Source organism: Cyprinodon variegatus, unplaced genomic scaffold (genome assembly GCF_000732505.1).
Source record: "Cyprinodon variegatus isolate N-32 unplaced genomic scaffold, C_variegatus-1.0 Scaffold918, whole genome shotgun sequence".
In the NCBI taxonomy this organism is placed as follows: domain Eukaryota; kingdom Metazoa; phylum Chordata; class Actinopteri; order Cyprinodontiformes; family Cyprinodontidae; genus Cyprinodon; species Cyprinodon variegatus.
In genome coordinates this window covers 133,186-153,000 of record NW_015151371.1, presented here as the reverse complement: position 1 = coordinate 153,000, position 19,815 = coordinate 133,186, and the positions used below count along the sequence as shown (strand labels likewise).

The window sequence follows — 19,815 nt, the reverse complement described above, 5'->3', positions numbered from 1 at the left end:
TGTAAGGTGAAATTGTTTTCAGCTGGTTCATTTTTTCCCACATCTGGGACCTCGTCAAACACACACACAGCTGCAGAAGCAAATATCACATAGTTGACAGAAAGTCTGGCACAGCAAGCTTCACTGAAAACACCAGATTGGAGAGGAGGGCAGGGAAACGTGCTGATAAATTAAAGATGGCTTGCCTAGTCAGCTCCTCCTGGCAGAGAGAAATCAGCTTCAGGCTCAGCTAAGGGAGTGTAATGTGGCATGAAGGACCGCCGATAATCTCGGCCATGTTTAGCCAGCCCTGCGCTGATGTGTGAATGAGTTAACCCTTTCTCTTTTACTTTGTCTTATGCCCCTTCTAGCTGAGATTGGTGATTACGACCCTGGGAAACATCCTGAAGGTTACAGCTCCAAATTCCAGTTCTTTCCCAAGCACTCGGAGAAGCTAGAGCGCAGAATCGCTGAGATACACAAAACTGAGCTCATGTAAGAGATAACAGACAAACTGATGTCTGTTTTACATTCCTGTAAATCTTTTTTTTGTTAAGATTTCTAAATTTCACCTGACAAATATTCACTTGACTAGAGTTTAAACAGAACTTATGTATTAGTTATCTAGAAGATGGAAAACTGAATAAGATTCACCCATTAGATATAGTAGGGATACTAGAATAATCTTTTTTAGAATGGTTTTGTTCCAATAACATATCAGTGGGAAAGCTGTAATATGATGTTGGGAGGGCATAAAAACTCACAAAGGCATAAAATGCATTGAGTTTTTTGTCAGACAGCTGAATTTTGAATAATTATTCAATCACATTAAGCATTCATTAATTGTTTTACTGTTTAAACAACAATGGGTTCATCTTTTTCTAAGGATTTTTTAAATAATACATTTTAATGCAAGCTGCAGCGAGGATAAATGAGAAAATAACTCATGGTGGTGAGACAGTAGGAATATGACTACCTCAACCAAGTCAGATGTTATAAGTGATGAATGCTGTATAGCACTTTGCTGCCCACCTGTGGTCATTTCTTTCCTCCGCAGCTGTTTTTAGAGCTTATAATGAACTGACATCTGGACCATTGCTTTTCCTCAGAGGACAGACTCCTGAAACATCAGAGAGAAATTTCCTGCAGAAAGCCCAAATGCTGGAGACATATGGCATTGATCCACATCCGTGTAAGGTGAGGGGCATTTTTCCACTGCCGTTATTGCCATTTCATTTCAAACTCCTTTGTCAAAATGTTGCCACAGAAAGAGCAGAACTTGCTGAGACACACATCTTTAATAGAATTCGGATAGATTAGTCCTTGTCTGTATTAGATGCTCTAAAATAAATTAATCTCATTTTACAGTTGTTGAATCACACTCTTAATTTTACTATTTATTAGGTGGGTAAAAAAAAAAGTGCAAAATTTTTTTTTCCACCAATATCATTTAATTAATGAATCTTTGAGGCATTTTTTAAACCATACTTTATTCGCCAAGATTTATCAAAGTGTGTAATTACTATTTTTAAATAATCAAATGTATTATCAACCATTAGCTATTTTTTACTCTTAACTGGTTGAAAGTTATCCTGGAGAAAAACCTTTACTGTTGTACCTTCACAAATATTAAACATGATATTTACAAAACTCAACAGTAATTTAACTAGAGCCACACACTTCAAACAGAATAGTGGAGGATCTATTATACTGTGTGCCTCTTTTTATTCCAAAAATGCTGTTGGGTGTGTGTGACTTTATTAAATAAAAATTATACGAGTCTTTTGATTAAGCTATATCGGAAAACAACAAATGGATGAGATTTGTTTATTTAAAGTACATTTTACTTGAGTTCAGTAAACTGGTCTGTTTCTGCATGCTTTAATTTTTATTGAGGGGATCTAAATCTGATTGTGTGCATTTAAAATATGCATTTCAGGATGTGGCGGGGAGCCCTGCTTTTCTCGCTTTCACACCATTTGGCTTTGTGGTTCTGCAGGGAAACAGGAGAGTTCATTTTCTTAAATGGTGAGATAAAACATGTAAATACATACATATATTCAACATGATTTGATAGCGCTTACTCTTTCATTCACTAATATTCTGACATGTGGAAGCTGGAATCTTATATACAACCTCCCATTAGAAAGACAAATATTCTACTTCCTGAGCCTCATGACCTTCATATGTGTTTTATTAATATTAGAACTAAGGACAGAACCCCGTTTTACACCAAAAGTAAATTTAAGTAATTTGGATGACATTTTACTAATAGAAACATCTCTTGTTATTCTTTAAGAAAGTGATATTCCTCTAATTACTTCTGATTTTGTCATCTGCAATCTTTGCTTAATAGTGTGCTGTTTTGGCTGTAGAAAGCATAAGATATTAAAAGAGACAGGGAGGCAATTTGATCTGCGCTGATACATTTTTTTTCCTTAATGATATGATCTGTACTATGACTGGTTGTACGTGGTCAATAGTCTGTCCACCTGCCTCTACATGTGTCATGAGGTTAATTACTGTGGCTAAATATGTTGGATATATTAGTAGAGGTGAAGAAGTGATTCATACTGACAGTTTGTACTTGAAAAAGATTTTCTTAGATATTTATAAACACTAATAACATATTGACTTGGTGCTTTTTTTAAATGCTCTTAATAATATAAGGTCAGAGATAGGCTAATCTGCACTCTGGTGGATTCTAAGTCTTCTCTTTGTTGGGCTTCCGTTGCTCTTCAGATCAGTTCTCATGTATTCTCTATGCTCTGTTTATCCGTCTCCAGGGACAATAATCACTAATTTGTTTTGTCAGCTAAACGTTGAGCGCCATGACTGCTTATGTGATCTCAAAGTAGTCGTCATGAATATTTAAAGAGGATGAAGCTTTCTGTCTCTGCTTGCTCGAATGTCTATCTATGATGGCTTGTTCTCTCGGACAGGAACGAGGTAACCAAGCTCAAGTTTGAAGCCAAGACTTTCCACATATATGCAAATCAAAAAGAGGTGAGAACGAGAATTTGGTGCATGCAGCTTACTCTGAAATGTGGCTCTTTTTTTTCTACAGCTTTTTAATTTGACCTGCACATCTTCTTATTTCTGAGTGCAGGACAGAAAAATAATTTTAACATACTTTGCGCCCACGCCAGAGGCATGCAAGCACCTTTGGAAGTGTGGTGTGGAGAATCAAGCATTTTACAAGTGAGTCTGTCATTTCTGTATTTTATTAAACTCTTCTTTCACCCTAGTGTTGTTATTTCTATGTCTTCCTCCCTATGCACTGAAAGGCTAGGGTCACATCCCTATGGTGTCCTAAAAACCCCACCTGGAAAGTGAGCTATGGGTTTATGTGACATTTCAGTGCTTCTTCTGAGTTACAGATGAGGAACTCCCATGTTCTCTAGCTGAGGGAAACAGATTAATATTCAAAAAGTTTGATCTTGGTGGCTTAAAGGGCAGTAGCAACAGAAGCTCTGCTAATGAAATGTGTAGATGACTTAAAGGACCAATGGTTTAAATGATTTTTCTGTGACCGATAAAGCTTGTAGGTATTGAGGAGCCACTCTAAGTAGTATTTGTCTACTCATAACAGACAACTTAACAACAACAAAAAAAGAAAAAGCTTTACCTTTAGGTGTCTCGTCATGTCAGCAAAAACTGTAGGTGTTTCCACTGTCGATATTGCAGCTCTCCCTTTGTCCTGAAATAACAAATATAAATTTAAAGCATTTAAAATAACCCTTTGTTGATCTCGAAAAAGCAATTAGCACTTGTTTTTAGTTTATTATTTCCTGCTAAAATTTCTCAGGGAATAGTATAAGCGTTCTCCTTTGTATTAATAGAGAAATAGAATAAACCAGTACAATTATCTTCTATTGTCTCTCAGAGAGGAAACGTTTGGAAACCCCCCCATGTATAAGCAACATGCAGATACACACTAAGGAAAAAATGTACAAACAAAATATAAATAAGAGCTTTACAGTAATGGTAAATTCACAGCATAAGAAAAAATACTGTTCAGTTGAGTTTAAAATGGCAAAGTTATTTGTTTCCATTTAGAGTAAAAATCATACTTGAGGCAGACATCTTTCTATTTTTCATCTGCTATTAAGCTTCGCATTGCAGTTCAGTCCATATAAGTAAATTAGCTTGGCATTTAGGTTTAGCTGATTTAAAACAGGTACTCAGTCACTAATGGTTGCCTAAGTGTCACAGATTGTAAACATGCCAAAGACAGAGAACCTTAGATGATGATGCCTCATCATCCTCTGTTAAATCCCTACTGATCCTTCTCCTCTTTGTCAATGGGAGGTAGTTGACTGCTTTACTTTTAAAGTCTACTCCTCTATTTTTGAAGCATGTTCTGCCCAGAATGCTGGCATGGTCAGAAACAGGGATTAGATAAAGAAAGAACAAAATTAGTTACAAAATTACGCAAAAAGTAAAACATATTCAAAATATCATTATTCTAAGCTCTTACTGCTGCTATATCCCTTCAGAGAAGTACCTCTAAGGTGTACATAATAGTTATACCTCTTAATACTTCCACTTCTTTTTATCAAACGAGCAATACATATCATGAGTGAAATATATCTAACTAGCATTTTAATAACATCTGAATTGGTCAATTCATATTATTCATTTAAACTGTAAGCTGGACATGTATCGTTTTTTCAACTGTGGCCTCATCAGGCATCAGATTTTTTTCCGAGCATTCTTTCACAGTGCTTTATTGCAATATATTTGTCTTTTTTTCCATTTTCTTTTTGGGTTTTTGTTGTCATTTGAATTGTAGGATATAAATACTTTCAGAAAGTAATGTGTCCTATGAAAATGTACAGCTTGTGCAAATATGCTTGGCAGCTAAAGCGTTTCTGAAAAGGTCCTTGAAAATATTTCATAAAGAATTCTGGGTATTTTGCTCACTGACTTCTTTTCCCCCGTCCTTTTTTTTATTTTTTATTTTTTTAACTACATTTTTTTCCCCTCACTCCTGCCAGGCTTGAAAAGTCCAGTCAAGTTCGTACAGTCTCCAGCAGCAACTTGTTCTTCAAGGGCAGCCGGTTCCGCTACAGGTAGAGTATCCTTTGATGACAGGGCAGAAAGGACACTGAAAAAATAACAGTTGGGGGTGAATATAATTATTCCTAGAGGACGTGGCCTCCTGGCCTTTTGCAGAGCTTTGTCTCTGAGGATGAGTAAGTGGAGAGAAGAAAATGAAGGGGAGCTGATCACACTTTGATTCTGCTGGAAATATGTTTTGCTCTGTGGACATTATTGCAAATTGATATATTCTAATTTGATTAAAAAAAATATATAAATCAGCCTTTTTGATGAAAGGTTTGTTAGCATAATCGCACTATTTCACTACAAAAATAAGTGCATTTACCCTTAAAGGTATAGTGGATAATTTTCTCCATTTAAAAAAAAATAAATCCACATGCACAACCCTGTACCCACTTCCTAGAGGAAACTCCTATTAAACATGTTTGAGAGCGTGCACAAACCCATTTCCCCTTAATGCACGCTTTGTTTAAAAGTTGCTGTTTTCATTGCTCTTACAAGATTACTTTCCAAAAGAAGATTCCCAATTTTTCTACTACCGTATGTCAGAATAACCACCGGTAAGTGAAAATGGGGATGAGAACGTAGGACGATCTTACATAAACATATCAGCATAATGATTGACAATTAGGAGGACCACTTATTTTTATGATCCACCTGGAAAAAGAACATGATTGGCCAATGGAGTGTTGGAATCGGGAGTGTTGGCCTAGTGGTTAGAGCAGTGGACTTGTGCTCTAAGAAGGATGCAAGTACCAAGGTGCAATGTGAGATCAATATAGTTCAATTTTAATTTTAAATTTAAAAAAATGAATGCATTACTCTTGAATAATTAGATAATATTCACTTGATATAAAACAATGCATTTTTTTTTAAATGTTAATAGTCATGTTCCATTAGCAATGTTTCTCACACATCTCCTCAGTTCAACAAAAATTGACTTATTTTAAGAAAAAATGGCTCATTTAGATTTCAATTTTTTGCAGTGTATGTTTTGATACAAATGTGTTTGTGTGGCTGATAACTTCCTGCACTTAAAGCCTATAGTGCATACATACCTTTTATATTTTAATGTCTTTACTAATTCCCCTGTCACTGTCAATTTATCTTACAACAGTGGAAGAGTGGCGAAAGAGGTGATGGAGCAAAGTGCCAGAATCAAACGGGAACCTCCTGAAATACACAGGTAGACGTAGGTTTGATATCAGACATTTGTTACAATCTGTAACTTCTTTTAATGCATTTGTCTATTTTGATAACAGGGCTGGCCTTGTGCCCAGTAGAAGTTGTCCATCCATCACCCACGGGCCTCGCCTCAGCAGTGTTCCCCGCACGCGTCGGAGAGCTGTGCACATATCAATCATGGAGGGTAAGACAAAAAAACCTGTATGTAGATTCATAGGAAGCAATCAGAGTTAACTTACAAACGTATTCCTCTTAAACCTGTTTTTATTTTTGTTTTGCACAATCAAACATTTCAATGTGTCTTTATTTCAGAAATAAACACAAAGTTGTGTATGGGTATGAACTAGAAAGGAAATGTTTTTAAAATGTTAATAAAATAATCATCTCTGTGGTGGAAAAATGTCTCTAAAGCCTCCAAATAAAATCCAATCCTACCAAAGCAGAAACTCATCTACTTGATGAATAAAAACCAGTGTGTAATTTAATCCCAGCTGTTCTATGAAGACCTCACAGGTTTGTTACAGAAAATCAGTGATTAAACCAAATCGATATGATGAAGAAACAGATCTGACAGTTTGCTGGGAGGAATTACATACCTGATAAAGCATGGTTATCCACCTTAAGTGACTCCAGGCAGGACATTTATATGATGAGCAACCAGAAGCTCATTGCAGTCGAAGCATTTTGTGGACTTCATTTAAAGCCTCTTTTGAAAAACAAACAAAAAAAAAGAACCGGTAGTTTGTATTTTACCATAAACCATGAAGGAGACAGCATAAAAAGATGGCCGAGGTAGATGACAGCAAGACTGAGCTTTTTTTCCTCATACGTGGCTCATCTAATCCTCAGTATGAAACATGGTGGCGATGAGGGGATGCTTTTGTTTTCTCCTTTGGCAGATCGAAATGAAGCTACAGCTGTCACAGAAAATCCTTGCATGTTGGGACAGTTCAAGGGCTATGGATACTAAAACAAAGCAGAAACGTACCTTTGTCTGGGTTGAGACAGACCGATACAGAAGATCGTTCCTGCCTACAGCTATAGACACCTTAAATTAACTGGATAAAAATGATATGACTTACTGTAACATTTAATTTCCCTTTGGAATTAAGAAAGTATCTTAAATCAAATAAATTGTGTGTAGCTGATAAGTCATGTCTAAGGCTGTGCATTTAAACTGAAATAAAGATCCTTTGGGTGAGAGACAGACCCCCCCCTCCCCTTTTTTTCCTAGTTTACCATCTTAACCTCTCATGTTCAGCCTGAAACTGAAGCCATTTGGCTGAGTGGCCTACTGCTGGTGTAAGCGTCACTCAGTCCCTTTAACTCAGTTCAGCAGAGCCTTAAAGATATATGTGCATGTCTGTGTAATGCCAGCTAAAGTCACATAAGGCCAACCTGTCCAGAATCTGTCCTGGTGACACTTGTTTAGCTATGTGCTCTTTGTACAGTGAGATAAATAGAGATAAGAAGTTGGTATGTTGTGTATGTTAAGAAGAGCAGTAGGAGTTTCCTACCCTCTGTCTGTGCTGACTTGATGTCTTGGTGGTGTATAAATACCTCGGCTGAAAATAACCAGGGTCTTCTACTCCATGTATGTCACTGGCCTGGGTGGGGCCAAGCTGGGAGGCTAATGCTGCCGATTGTAGCAGTGCTTGCAGAAAGCCACTGTTTCGTCTTCAGAGGCAACAAAGCCATTGACTCGAGGCCTGGATTTGGGGCAGGGGACATCAGGACAGAACAGCACTGCAGCAATGGTGAAGTGTCTGATCCGCATCACCACCCGGGTGAACGTTCACCTGCGGATGATCAACCACTGTTACCGGGATGTGAAGGTCCGTGTGCTGAGCCTGGGGCCTCGTATGCTGGGAAAGGCCCTGGGCGTCCTGCCCCTTTACCCTGCCCTGATGGGGCAGCAGGAGCCCAGCAGAATCAGTCCTCATCCAGGTACCCCGCTGCCCTACCCTCAGGCCAGTGGCCCTCCAGGTAAAGTGGGCTGCAAATGAAAGGATTTGGAGACTTTATCTGTTGTCACGTTTTCCACATATTTGTGATTTGTTTTAATAGGTTTGAAGCAAAACACAGGAAAGGATAAAAAAACAACAACTTTTTTCTTGTTAATGTCAGCAGAGGTTTAGAAATTAGGTATAATCCTTCCTGCCTTTTCTTTTAATGATCTCGTCAACTTAAGCTCACATTTGGTTTCCCTTCATTTTGCAGTGAAGGTATAATGTTGCTGCTTTGACCCCCCTGAGAATGTGACTCCGTCAGCAAAGTACTCTGCCATAGCTCATCCTTACTGTAGAGCGTCTCTGTTACTGTACCGGTTTCCTTTAGTGCAGAATAGATACTTCATCTATAAATCCGACTCTTTTGAAGCCCTGTTGGTGAATCTCGGTTGTTGGGGACTCAGTGTAACCTAGGAAAAGCTAAGAAAAGTGTTCAAGCATAAGATGCATGATATTCAGCATATTTATAAAACTTTCTATGACTCTTTTCTGGTTATTTAGGATTTTAAAAAGATTTTGCCAACTGCATGATAGTTTACTTAAGTAGAATAAATAGAGTAAAAAATGTACATATGATCTTGGTTTTTATTTTAGGTTAAAGCTTCTTGGTGACTAATGAAGCTTTTTAAGTATTTTCTATGAAATGAAGCACCCCTGTGATTTCAGAGATGCTATGAAACTGTATAACAAATTATTTAAACTATTAAATTTTTTCTTACTACCTTAGTTAGGAATCCCTGGTGTATGATCAGGGTTGGACTGTAAGAAAAAGATGATCAGATTCTGGATGTGACGATACGTCTCCATTCAAGGCAAGGCAAGGCAAATTTATTTTATATTGTATAGCACAATTCAGTACAAAGATAATGCAAAGTGCTTTACATGATTAAAATATAGGAAAATAAAACAGAATCAAAGCAAGTAGGAAAAAAAATCAATAAATAAAAAATGCAAAAACAAAAAAAGAACGTTTAAAACAGTTGAACTTAAGGAAATAAAAAAGTTGAACTAATGATTTTTCAGTAACAAACCTTTGCTGAATCAACAGCCTTGAAGAATCTCACGCTTCTGAGCTACTTCATAGATTTTCCAACCCGTTGCTGGAATAGAGGAAGTTCATTTTGATATGAGTGTCTTAAAATGAATTTCTATGCCTTTAAATAATATGGGAAAGCTGTGTTACATCATAGAGGAATCAAATGAAATAGGCAGATGTCAAAAAGAAAAATCTGGATCTCCACAAGGCTGATCCATCAGTGGGTAGTGAAAGGCCACATTGATCTCTGAAAGATGATAAATAATTGACAAACGCTGAAAAAGCTGGATGTCATTAAGTTTTCGTTAAGGAATGAAAAGGTTTTGTTGAGATGCTGGACAAAGGGGGCGTGGTAATCTCATGGAGGGGAAGTCAAAATTTTGAATTGAGAAAGCTTCCTGGAGGGGAAGCAAAACGTCTTCAAACCTTGGAAACAAAGTCCAGTGGATTGTTTTTTAAACTTTTACGGAATGACAATGACCTGGATGACTGAGAATCCTCACCAGCATACATTTATATAAAACTCAGAAACCTTCAACCCCTTGTAAAGTACCTTGAGATTACCGTATGTTTATTGACACTGTGTGGATATAAATACTGGAAATATATATACATTTTTTTTATGTATCCCAGGATTTCAAGTATATTTTAAACCCTAAAATAGCATACTAACATAGTACTCTGATTTCCAAGCTTCCCCGGAGTTGCTTATATTAATTAATGTGCTCAAAGAAAAGAAAGAGGTAATAAAAATTTATGTGAAGTTAAAGAATTTTTTATTGAGTAATAATTGTGTGATTATGGAAGGCAAGGTAATAGTAATTGTGGATTTGGATGCAGTTTCTTGCAGCCACTTTAGTCACAAACCTCTGTCATTATCTGATGGACTGTGATTTAATTCTGTGTAAATCATCAGGTTTTGTCATGTTTCAGTGCTTAGTTAGGCTTCTCTGATTCCCATCTGTATTCCTGTGTTTAACACTGATTTGAGCTCCGTTCCTCCCATCAGGCTTTTCACGCATGGGCCATGCTTCAGTTCTATTAATGTTTGTTCGGCATTTACTGTACATGCCCCTTTTCAGTTTGTTCTATCTTGTTGTCTCTCTTATGTTTCCTTCCCATGCTTTTCTTATTTTGTTTCTGCCTGCGTCTTGCCTGTGTTTGGGTACTTTAAAGCAAAATATTTTATAGAACCTTTACTGGTAAACTTACACAAAGCTTTGCATAATTTGGAAGAGAAATAAAAAGGATACATGATGTTTGATTTTGCTTTTCTGTTTAATAGCCTATGGGACGAGGAATTAAATAGAGAGATATCTGAGATGAGAAGTAAGAAACATAACCTTAGAAGCTGATCCTGTTTAAATGGAATACATTCTGATGAATGTGAAGCTTTATTTAGCATTTCACTCATTTGTTGGATGTATTAATGTAACAGAGGGACGTCTTTGACGAGGTTGATTGATTGAAGAGTGTTTGATGGATAGAATGGTAAAAAAAAAAAGAAGCTTTTTTTTCTAACTGCCTTTTTCACACCTCTCCCCAGGTCTGGAGTCTTTGCGTGACAGTGCCCACTCTACACCGGTGCGCTCTGTGTCCCACGGAGAGTCTTTCATCACCCGGTCCCGCAGCCACGCTGCAGATTCCAGCGAGGGGATGGCAGTCATCTCAGACGATGCCTACAGTCCCTCTGACAGCGTCCTTCCCACCCCGGTGACTGAACACAGCACAGACACAGCCTCCTCACGCCAAATCAACGGTGCACCCTGCAGCATCGAGGAGGAAAAGGAGTCGGAGGCAGGCACCCCGATGCGTGGGGAAGGGGGGGATTTTGGTCTGGACAGTAGAGCTGCGAAAGAAGGTGCAGGCGAGGACTCGGCACTGAGCGAGGTCGAACAGGTCAATAAGTTTGTTCTAAGTGTCCTCCGCTTGCTTCTGGTCACCATCGGCCTCCTTTTTGTCTTGCTCCTCCTCCTCATCATCCTCACCGAGTCTGACCTTGACATCGCGTTTTTAAGCGACATCCGTCAGACCCCCGAGTTTGAACAGTTCCATTACGAGTACTTTTGTCCTCTCAGGCGGTGGTTCGCCTGCAAGCTCCGCTGGGTGGGCGGGTTGCTCATTAACAACTGAAGAAGTGGTGGTAACTTAAAAAAAAAAACATTCAGGGGGTGTGAGAAGATTGTTGGGAGTCTGGAGTGATGAAGGACAATCTGATCTGAACCAAGAACAAGCATCTTTCCACTTCCTCCTGCGTTAAAACAAGTCAGACTTGCCCTCCTAACGCTACGCCAGGATCTCTCTCCCCCCACCTTAACTCCCCATCCTGCTACCATTTTATTTATCAAAGCCTGAAGACTGTTTGTTTGTTTGTTTGAAATTTTAAAGTCATTTCAGGAACTTTATTTTTACAAATAACATAAAATTTTGAAAAAAACAAAATCATCAACTGCAGAACCGAAAAGCGGATTTTTCCGTATAATGGAACATGCTGGTTTCTTTAGGAGTTTAATGTTTTACTTTAGTTCAATATTTCTTAGAAACACACAAAGGCCTAAATTTTCTAGTTTGAATTAATTTTTATGTGATCAGAAAAAAAAACAAAAAAGTTAAACCATGAAAAATCATTTCAAGACTTTTTCCATCTGTATTGTGATTTATATCCTGTATTCCTCAACTGACAAGTAAGCAAATCTGTAAGGGACAAACATTTGAAAAGGTACAATTAACTTTCTGCAAAAGTGTGCCCACTTTTAAACTATTTATTTGTTCAAGCAACTTTAGTCTTAGTTTCAGCACAAAGAAAATAAAACAACATGCGTCAGAAATGAATTAAATGGTAATTATTAGGAAGGCTGGCGGTAACCCCGAAAAAACTGCAGTAGTTCTGTGTAGATTCCGATTATAACAAATTGATTGTCAATATTTTCAAATTTTAAAAGACATTTGCCTCAAAAAACAAAACAAAAACATACCTATGCATTTCTGAAAGAGAATCCTACCAGCAGTTATACATGATGGCGGCAGCATCATGGTCTGTGGTTGCTTTTCTTCATGGGGAACTTGGGTTTTGGAAGCATTTCCAAATAATTTAATTTTTCCTTCAAAACCTTCAGGCATCTGCTAGAAACTTACAGGCAGAGAAAAATGCACATTATAAGCATCACAACACGCATCCAAATCAACACTTAAATTGCTTCTTTAAGGCTCTGCAGGAGTTAGAATGGTGCAGTGATCTATTACGAAGTTAAGAGGACATACACTGATTTACCTCTATAAAAGGAGACTAAATGCTTAAAACTGAGTCAAAAGTTGCTTCTGAAAGGTTTTGAAGTTGCACACATCTCTGAAACTAAGCATTGCAAAAATGTTTTGGCTTTTGTATTATCCAAGAATAATTTTATCAAGGGTCTGTAGAAGTCTGAAAACTTCTGTACGTAATGTAGAGAATAAGAGAAGGTAATGAATGTTAGTTAAGAAGGTTGATTCGTCTTTAAGAGACGCGAGTGAGACAAGAGTCTGAAAATGCCAACTGGGATGATGGAGTCATGGTCTTTTGATATTAGTGTGTTATTATAAGAAGACAAGGAGTGGCTTAACCTCTTCACAAGAGACTAATGTGTAAAAAGTGAGAAAAAGATGACAGACAGGGGGATTACTTAATGCCTTTTTTGAATACGTATTTATGACTGTTTAGGTTTTTGGGGAATCTAGTCTTGTCAAGCATCCATATGCAGTGTTACACAAGATCAGCAGATGGGGATGAAGGTAGTTTTTTTTCTAATATTTTCTAAGAATCCCATGAAATAAAGCCGTAGTTCCATGTGTCCTAGTAGAGTCTGAAATAGAGAAACCCTCACAATGTGGACAGATGCACAAGTAGATACTAGTCTAGATAGATGTGTAATGCCGATGTGGTTTTAATAACGAAATACTTTGAATGTGCTCATTTCTTCAGTTTTATTTTATTTTATTTTATTCATCCTATTGAAATTCAATGAATTTCATTTGCTTTTCTTTTCATGAAGAGTTTGATTTATTCTGGTTTTAGCCTTGCTCTTCAGTTTCTGTATTATGCTATATTAATATAACTGCTAGAATAAGAGCAATGATGTACATTTTTGTACAAAATAGTTTGTTTCCTATTATATATATATATATATATATATATATATCTACAGTTTTTTTTTTCCATGTATATTTTACCAGAACTGAAATGTTATTTTGTTATTGAAGATTAAATGATACCTTTTTCTAGTGCTGCACTTCAAGTGAGGCCGGATGCATTTATGGACAGAAGGGGTGGGGGAAAAAATGAAACAGGACTTTCAGCCAGATTCACTCACCAGTAATTACACCAGCCTTTGTTTTAGCAAGAGTAGGTCTAAAGCTTGCAAATCATCTGCAGTTTTAATTGATTAGTATTTTTTTTTTTACATCAAATACAATTTGGATTAATCCTCAAAAGTGGTGCAAATCATCCACAAAATCTGATTTCAGCTGATGTAACTTTACCTTTAGTTATTTTACTTTGAAAGAAGAGATGCTGTGCTCGAAACACTTACTGGGATCTCTGGTAAAGAAGTGGAAAAGGCTTTGAATTTGATTAGTCTTTTATTGCAATGGACATTTATTTATGCACATTTTGAAACAGACAAAGAAGGTTAGAATCATGTTATCTAAACCAGAGGTCTTCAACAGGGGGGTCCATGGAGGTACTGCATGGGGGTCGTGAAAGTTTTGGTTTATTAGACTTTGTTTTTATATTCCCCCCCTGCAATTTTTTCCACTAATTGAAATTTTTTAAATACACATTAACATGAATTCAACACACTGTAGTAAGTAGATAAATGGAGGCAGAAGATGTCTTTCAGTCAACAATGCACACATTCAGCGACACACAGGAGCTTTCTCAAGCTGGGCACCGTTTCATTCACAACACCTGTCCCATCAACCAGGAATGAGAATCAGAAATACTTTAATAATCCCAGGACTAAATTACTTTTATTACATTACCCCATCTGTAATAGACTGGCTATAGGACCAGTTTAAGAAAACACAATTTCATACATAATTAAGGGGTCCCCCGGTCCATCTCTCCATCAGTTTGGGGGGTCCTTGGCCTGGAAAACTTTGAAGACCCCTGATCTAAACTATTCCTGTTTTTATTCTGTAATGAGTTGGATCATGTTTTTGCTAAAAATGTCTTATGAAATCTTATTTTCAGCTGTCTTGCAGAGAAAATTATATTTTTAGATAAAAAGCTTATGTAGCCATATGTTCATAAGGTTCCTCTAGCCTTTGAAAGAGAATATAGAGCAACAGGAGCACAGGTATAATTAACAGGAGACATGTGGTGCCAGGGGTCTGTTTTTTAAATGTCATGAGAGTCTTAATTAAAAAGTAAGCTCTTTTGTTATATTTATACCCTAGATAAATAAATAATTGATGGGTTTTGATTACAATAAGTGAAGCACCTGGCATTTTCCTGAACTGTCTTTCTTTTCCACTGAACTCACATCTTCAAGGGTCTCTTACGCATCTTTACCTAAGATCCAGAGTGCTTCACTGCATCAGCAGAACAATAGAAACTTAACTCACTAATATTTCTGCATCAATATGTTTGACAAAACTGGGACTGATATAATTACATAATTGTTCATTTAAAATATTATAAATTACGAGTTGTTTTTACAAATATGCCCAAGTTTATCCAATCCGGTTCCAGTATTTTGTTTAATTGGTATTAAACATAGAATAAGGAATCCTCAGTATTTGAGTCGATCTGTTTGCTGTCCTGCATCAGAGGAGGCATCATGGCAGCTGAATGGTGGTTAAAGACCAGCCGTTTTTTACTCACGTGAAGGGCAGGAAATTGAAACAGATTAGACATAGGAAAATGAAAAAAATAAAATTAATATGAATGATTGGAACCACGGTTTGGTGTAAGAAGTCATTTAGCTATTTTCTGTTTGTGTAACGATTGGACAAGGCAGACTGCTCATTCTTAATCCAGCAGCTCCTCTGAAGGCCTGATGGTGCTACGTTTCTGTCTACCCTGATTTAATCCAAGCCTATCAGTCCCCGGGGAAGTTGTGGTCCTGATGGGAGGGGGTAGCATGCTCTTTGGCGTTGTGGCTGGATCCACTCCTGTAGCTCAGTATCTTTCACTAGTGGTAATCACTGGTGCAGGCAACATAATACTAAACAGGCAGAGCTGCACTAGCACTACAAGTCTTTTTTTTATTCCCATCTAATTATGCAGCCAATGCAAAGACAAAGCACACTTTTCAAAGCAGCAATTCATGTAGATTTGTTGTGCATTCATCCATGCATTATATTTAGTTTGCTAATATGGAGGTCCAAAAGTGCTACCATTTATTAAATAACTGCTTAAAGTATTGATCTGTTTAAATTTGAAACAAATTTGAAGAGCTACGCTAAGACTTTGTTACAACAGTAAGTAATGAAGTAACAGGAAGAAGCAATACGAAAATAATTATATATGGTTTAACATTTCAATGATTCATTTTTTTTCACTTACTGTTATTAGATATGCAAGTATTTTTTTTAAACATTTATCAGTGACATTTGATTGTGGCACTTTTGGATTTCTATGCTTCTTTACCCAGCTTTCTCGTTATTAAACATTTCTTTGAAGTCTGTAAAGGCGTTTAGTTGACTTCTGTCAGCATTATGTAGCTTTATTGCTCTCCCTCTGCACATACAACATATATTTTTTAAAAGGCAGCATCATTCTAGGAGCAATAAGCTGTAAGAGCACAGGGTGGGACGCACAGACTTCATGATACATAAATGTCTGTTTCTTTAAATAAGCACATATGAAACTGCTGCTGGGCTTTCTCTGATGACCTGACTACTTTGTAACAGCTCTACTGAGTAAGTTCTTTTTTGACACTTCTTACGTTGATGTTTATTCTGCTGTCTTTATGATTGACATATTGTTCCTTGTGCCTGTATTTTGCAATAACCAAAGTGGCTGGAATGAAGAAATGTCAACTTCAGCAAGAGCTCTACATTGTCTCAATTTTTTTTCTTGAAAAAGGGACACGTAACAAATGCTTAATATAAACTTGGGGGAAGATTAAATCTTGTTTTTTCATTCAATACTGACATACTATTTTACGTTTACATGGATTTTTTGTTTTTCTTTAAGGAAATTTCTATATTTGGTCATATGTGAAACTATAATTTTTGTTGCCTATGATTTATATAGCGAATAGGGGTATCGGTTCTTGAAACCATCTTTTCCACATATGGAAGACATGATTTATCCTTAACTGCTGAAATAAGTTTTTTTTTTTGTTTTTTTTACACCATCTCAGGCATATAAAGGGGTTAAACTGTTTTTTTTATATATATATATATAAAATAAGCAGAATAAATCAACTTTTTCATATTTGATCTTGGCAAGGCATGTTGCAAACAATTAATGAAACTTGCCACATTTCAAGACACCCAGCTCTGCTTTTCCCAGTCATCTCCCAGGTATACAGACCCACATAACGCATAAAAGCGTTTCTGTGTCTGGTGGTGTATTTTTTTTCTTTTTGTTTCCTTCAATTGGATATTGCTGTTAAATTGTTCAGTATTTTAAAAATGTAAATCTTATATAAACCTGTGTGCCAAATCCAGTTCCTGTTCTGTCTGATCCATTCCAACCCAATGTTTGTACTGTAGGCAAGCTTGTGTACAAGTTGCTATAAAATATTGTTTCTCTCCAATTGCCCCCTGTATCTGGTGCCATTAAAGGATGCTATTCAAATTTGAAATAAATTAATAAAAAAAAAAATAAAAGCAAAAACAATGCATCTATTGATGTGGTTTCTGTCTGTCAATTTCCCTTTTAAATGACTAAATGCAGAAAACTTGGTGAAATAGTCACAAATTCTATTCTACATATTCTTTATTACAAAAAGTGAAAGATTAGTCAAAAGAAACTCACTGATCCATAACACTTTAAATATCACATCAATTTACAACAATTACATGTATGTAAACATTTAGCATGGGAACAAGACTATTATGTACAGTTCTCAAATTTAAAAGCTGTTTGCGATTTAAGCAGCTTTTAGCTCATGTGAGAATAGGTTGGTTTCAAAAAGGGACGCTGGTTGCTTCGAGGCGTCGGGGCCGACAGGATTCCTGGTGTCCTGCCTCCTCGTGCATCTCCTGCAGCATTCCTAGACCCTCGGCCTGCGCTTTGGGAGCCACCCCTGGAACCGGAATACGAAGACTCAGTGGAGCTGTATCCACGACTACATCCACAAATACAAAAGAAGAAAAAAAATCAGAAGTCACTCAGTGCGGTGGAAATAAGAATAAACCATCAAGCTGAGAGTCAATCATGGCGCTGGTAGTAAGATTGTGTGGGCCTTATAAAGGGCCAGGTTAGTGTGGAAAGCATTTTGCTTTAGGAAATAAAAACTGAAAACCACTTTCACCACTTGTTTGGGTTATTTTGATTATACATTTTATCCAATGCTCATAAAAAAATATTGGCAAAGAAGCAAAGATGGAGGAAACCTGTAGAGAGGGCCTTTAGCTAGGTTTATTCTATAGGGTGAACACTTTGGTGCATTGTTTCTTCAGGCTTTGAGAGGCGTAGGGGGGGTCCGGAATATTTTGAAATTTAGACTGAAACACAATTTCCTGCATTTTGAGGTGGAATGCAGCCAACTTCTTCGTCTCTGTTACAACACCAATTTTTTCTGATTATGGGAATTATGTCTGCTTGATTAGAGGTGGTAATTTCATAAGGAAAACATAAGATCATTTTTAGGTAGAATATTGTGTTTTATAGGTTATTTCAAACAATCAGAGTATAACCTAAACCTACTGCTTAAGATGAAACTTGATTGTTACATATACAACAATTGAACATAAACTGAAAAACAGTCTACAATTACTACAACACTATCTGCAAACCAACAGCTGAGAAAGGATTGCTTTTATTTCCGTGTCTCTACTATGTTGAGAATACAGCTTACACCGAAACTATTTCTGAAACATGATTGTCACATTTTCATGTACCGTATCTTAGTGCAATTTTGTAAATGTAAGCTGATTTGTTACACAAGCAGGTGTATCTGGCCAAAGGGCAGATATATACTAATTGTAAATGTCCAAAGGGCAAAATAAGCTCACAGTTATCCACAAACAGGCATTTATCGATCTTTGAGAAAAAAGACTCCAATTATCTCAAAGAACAACGGAAAAAAATCAGCATCTGTTTGACATTTGCTACGGATTTAGGACAGATCGCGCCCCCTCCCCAGTTTTCACTGACAATATTGACCCAAAGAACAAATACACCTAAAAATAATCCTATAGTTATCAGGCATTCGATGAGTTTTTGTTAACTTTTTTAAGTTGTCTGTAAGGACATTAGATATTCCACCTTATTCCAGGTGCGAATTAGGGCGTACCTAATCCGTACATCCCAAAAACAGAGCGTACAATTTCTAATATTTTTTGTAAAGGCTTTACAATGTACGCCCGTGCGTATTGCTAGCTAAAAGCCTGCTGTAGAGATGATCATGACTCCACGTACCCCTTAGAAGAGTAGCTTTGTTTTCCATATCCTTTTCTCTTCTTAGAATACTTGAAAAATGGAGCCTTCTTCCTCTTCTGTCCCTGAGCAGGCTGGTTGCAGAAGTAGGTGGAGGACTCCATACCCTCATCTTCTGAGCGTCTGGTGTCTATCCAGCCATCTCCTGGATTTTCAGTCTGCTCTTCCACTACAGAGACAAAACTCATCAATTCAACACTGTATACCACATCCCCCTAAAAACAGTAATGTACTGAAGTGTGTCGTCCTACCAGTGAGCTGCCATTCAGAGTATTTCTGAAGCACCTTAATGACCTCAGCTCCATACTTCTCCAGTTTGTCCTCCGTCACACCATCAATTTGTAGGAGGACTTCTGGATCAGAAGAAAGCCTCTCTGGATTCAGAACACAGAAAGTTAGAATATAATGCAGTTGCTGCACATCCAACCGATTCGCAGGTTAAAGAATTACCAGATATCTTCTTTAAGGTGGCAGTGGAGAAGATGTTGTAATAATGAAGACCAAATGCTTTGCCCAGCTGCTTGCACAGATCGATCAGCTCCTTCAGACATTCCTGAACCATCTCCTCTCTTTTGGAGACACTCTTGGAGGCAGAAGCTTTGTGCTTCCTGATGCTGGATGCGCTCTCTGTCTCATAGAACTCCACCTGGATGTGACAAATATAGAATAATGTTTCTGTATTCACCAACAGAAAAAGTAAAAACAAAAGACAAAACGTTTCACTCTTCTAGCTTAGTACATTAAGTTAAGCAATTATCCATGAAGAGGCCAGTCTGCAGCTGGACTAGGAGCCATTTTGTTCTGGGTCCGGCTGATTAAGTCGTCTATTACCATAAATGTTGAAGCTTTGCTGACTAACTATGACCTTTTAATAAAACAACTTATTGTCTTTGTTGAATATCAGCTATATGAAATCTGTTTAATACATTTTATACAATGTATTAAAAAAA

At 37.1% G+C, this 19,815-nt stretch overlaps 2 protein-coding genes across 2 annotated transcripts in view; one reads left to right on the top strand and one right to left on the bottom strand.

Moving 5' to 3' along the window:
• The window catches only part of LOC107099907 (FERM domain-containing protein 5-like), a 78,945-nt gene extending 67,455 nt beyond the window's left edge, over positions 1–11,490 (top strand). Inside the window, exons 6-14 of the mRNA XM_015398208.1 lie at positions 351–474; positions 1,089–1,176; positions 1,919–2,007; positions 2,922–2,985; positions 3,089–3,180; positions 4,980–5,054; positions 6,161–6,229; positions 6,306–6,412; positions 10,820–11,490. Of these exons, the coding sequence (XP_015253694.1) occupies positions 351–474; positions 1,089–1,176; positions 1,919–2,007; positions 2,922–2,985; positions 3,089–3,180; positions 4,980–5,054; positions 6,161–6,229; positions 6,306–6,412; positions 10,820–11,406 (1,295 nt within the window). The 3' untranslated portion in view covers positions 11,407–11,490. The remainder of the gene's footprint in view (positions 1–350; positions 475–1,088; positions 1,177–1,918; positions 2,008–2,921; positions 2,986–3,088; positions 3,181–4,979; positions 5,055–6,160; positions 6,230–6,305; positions 6,413–10,819) is intronic.
• Positions 11,491–17,345: 5,855 nt separating this feature from the next.
• LOC107099910 (Bloom syndrome protein homolog) overlaps positions 17,346–19,815 on the bottom strand; it is a 12,873-nt gene continuing 10,403 nt past the window's right edge. The window contains exons 12-15 of the mRNA XM_015398214.1: positions 19,316–19,592; positions 19,117–19,239; positions 18,848–19,034; positions 17,346–17,552 (exon numbers count right to left, since the gene is read on the bottom strand). Of these exons, the coding sequence (XP_015253700.1) occupies positions 17,366–17,552; positions 18,848–19,034; positions 19,117–19,239; positions 19,316–19,592 (774 nt within the window). The 3' untranslated portion in view covers positions 17,346–17,365. The remainder of the gene's footprint in view (positions 17,553–18,847; positions 19,035–19,116; positions 19,240–19,315; positions 19,593–19,815) is intronic.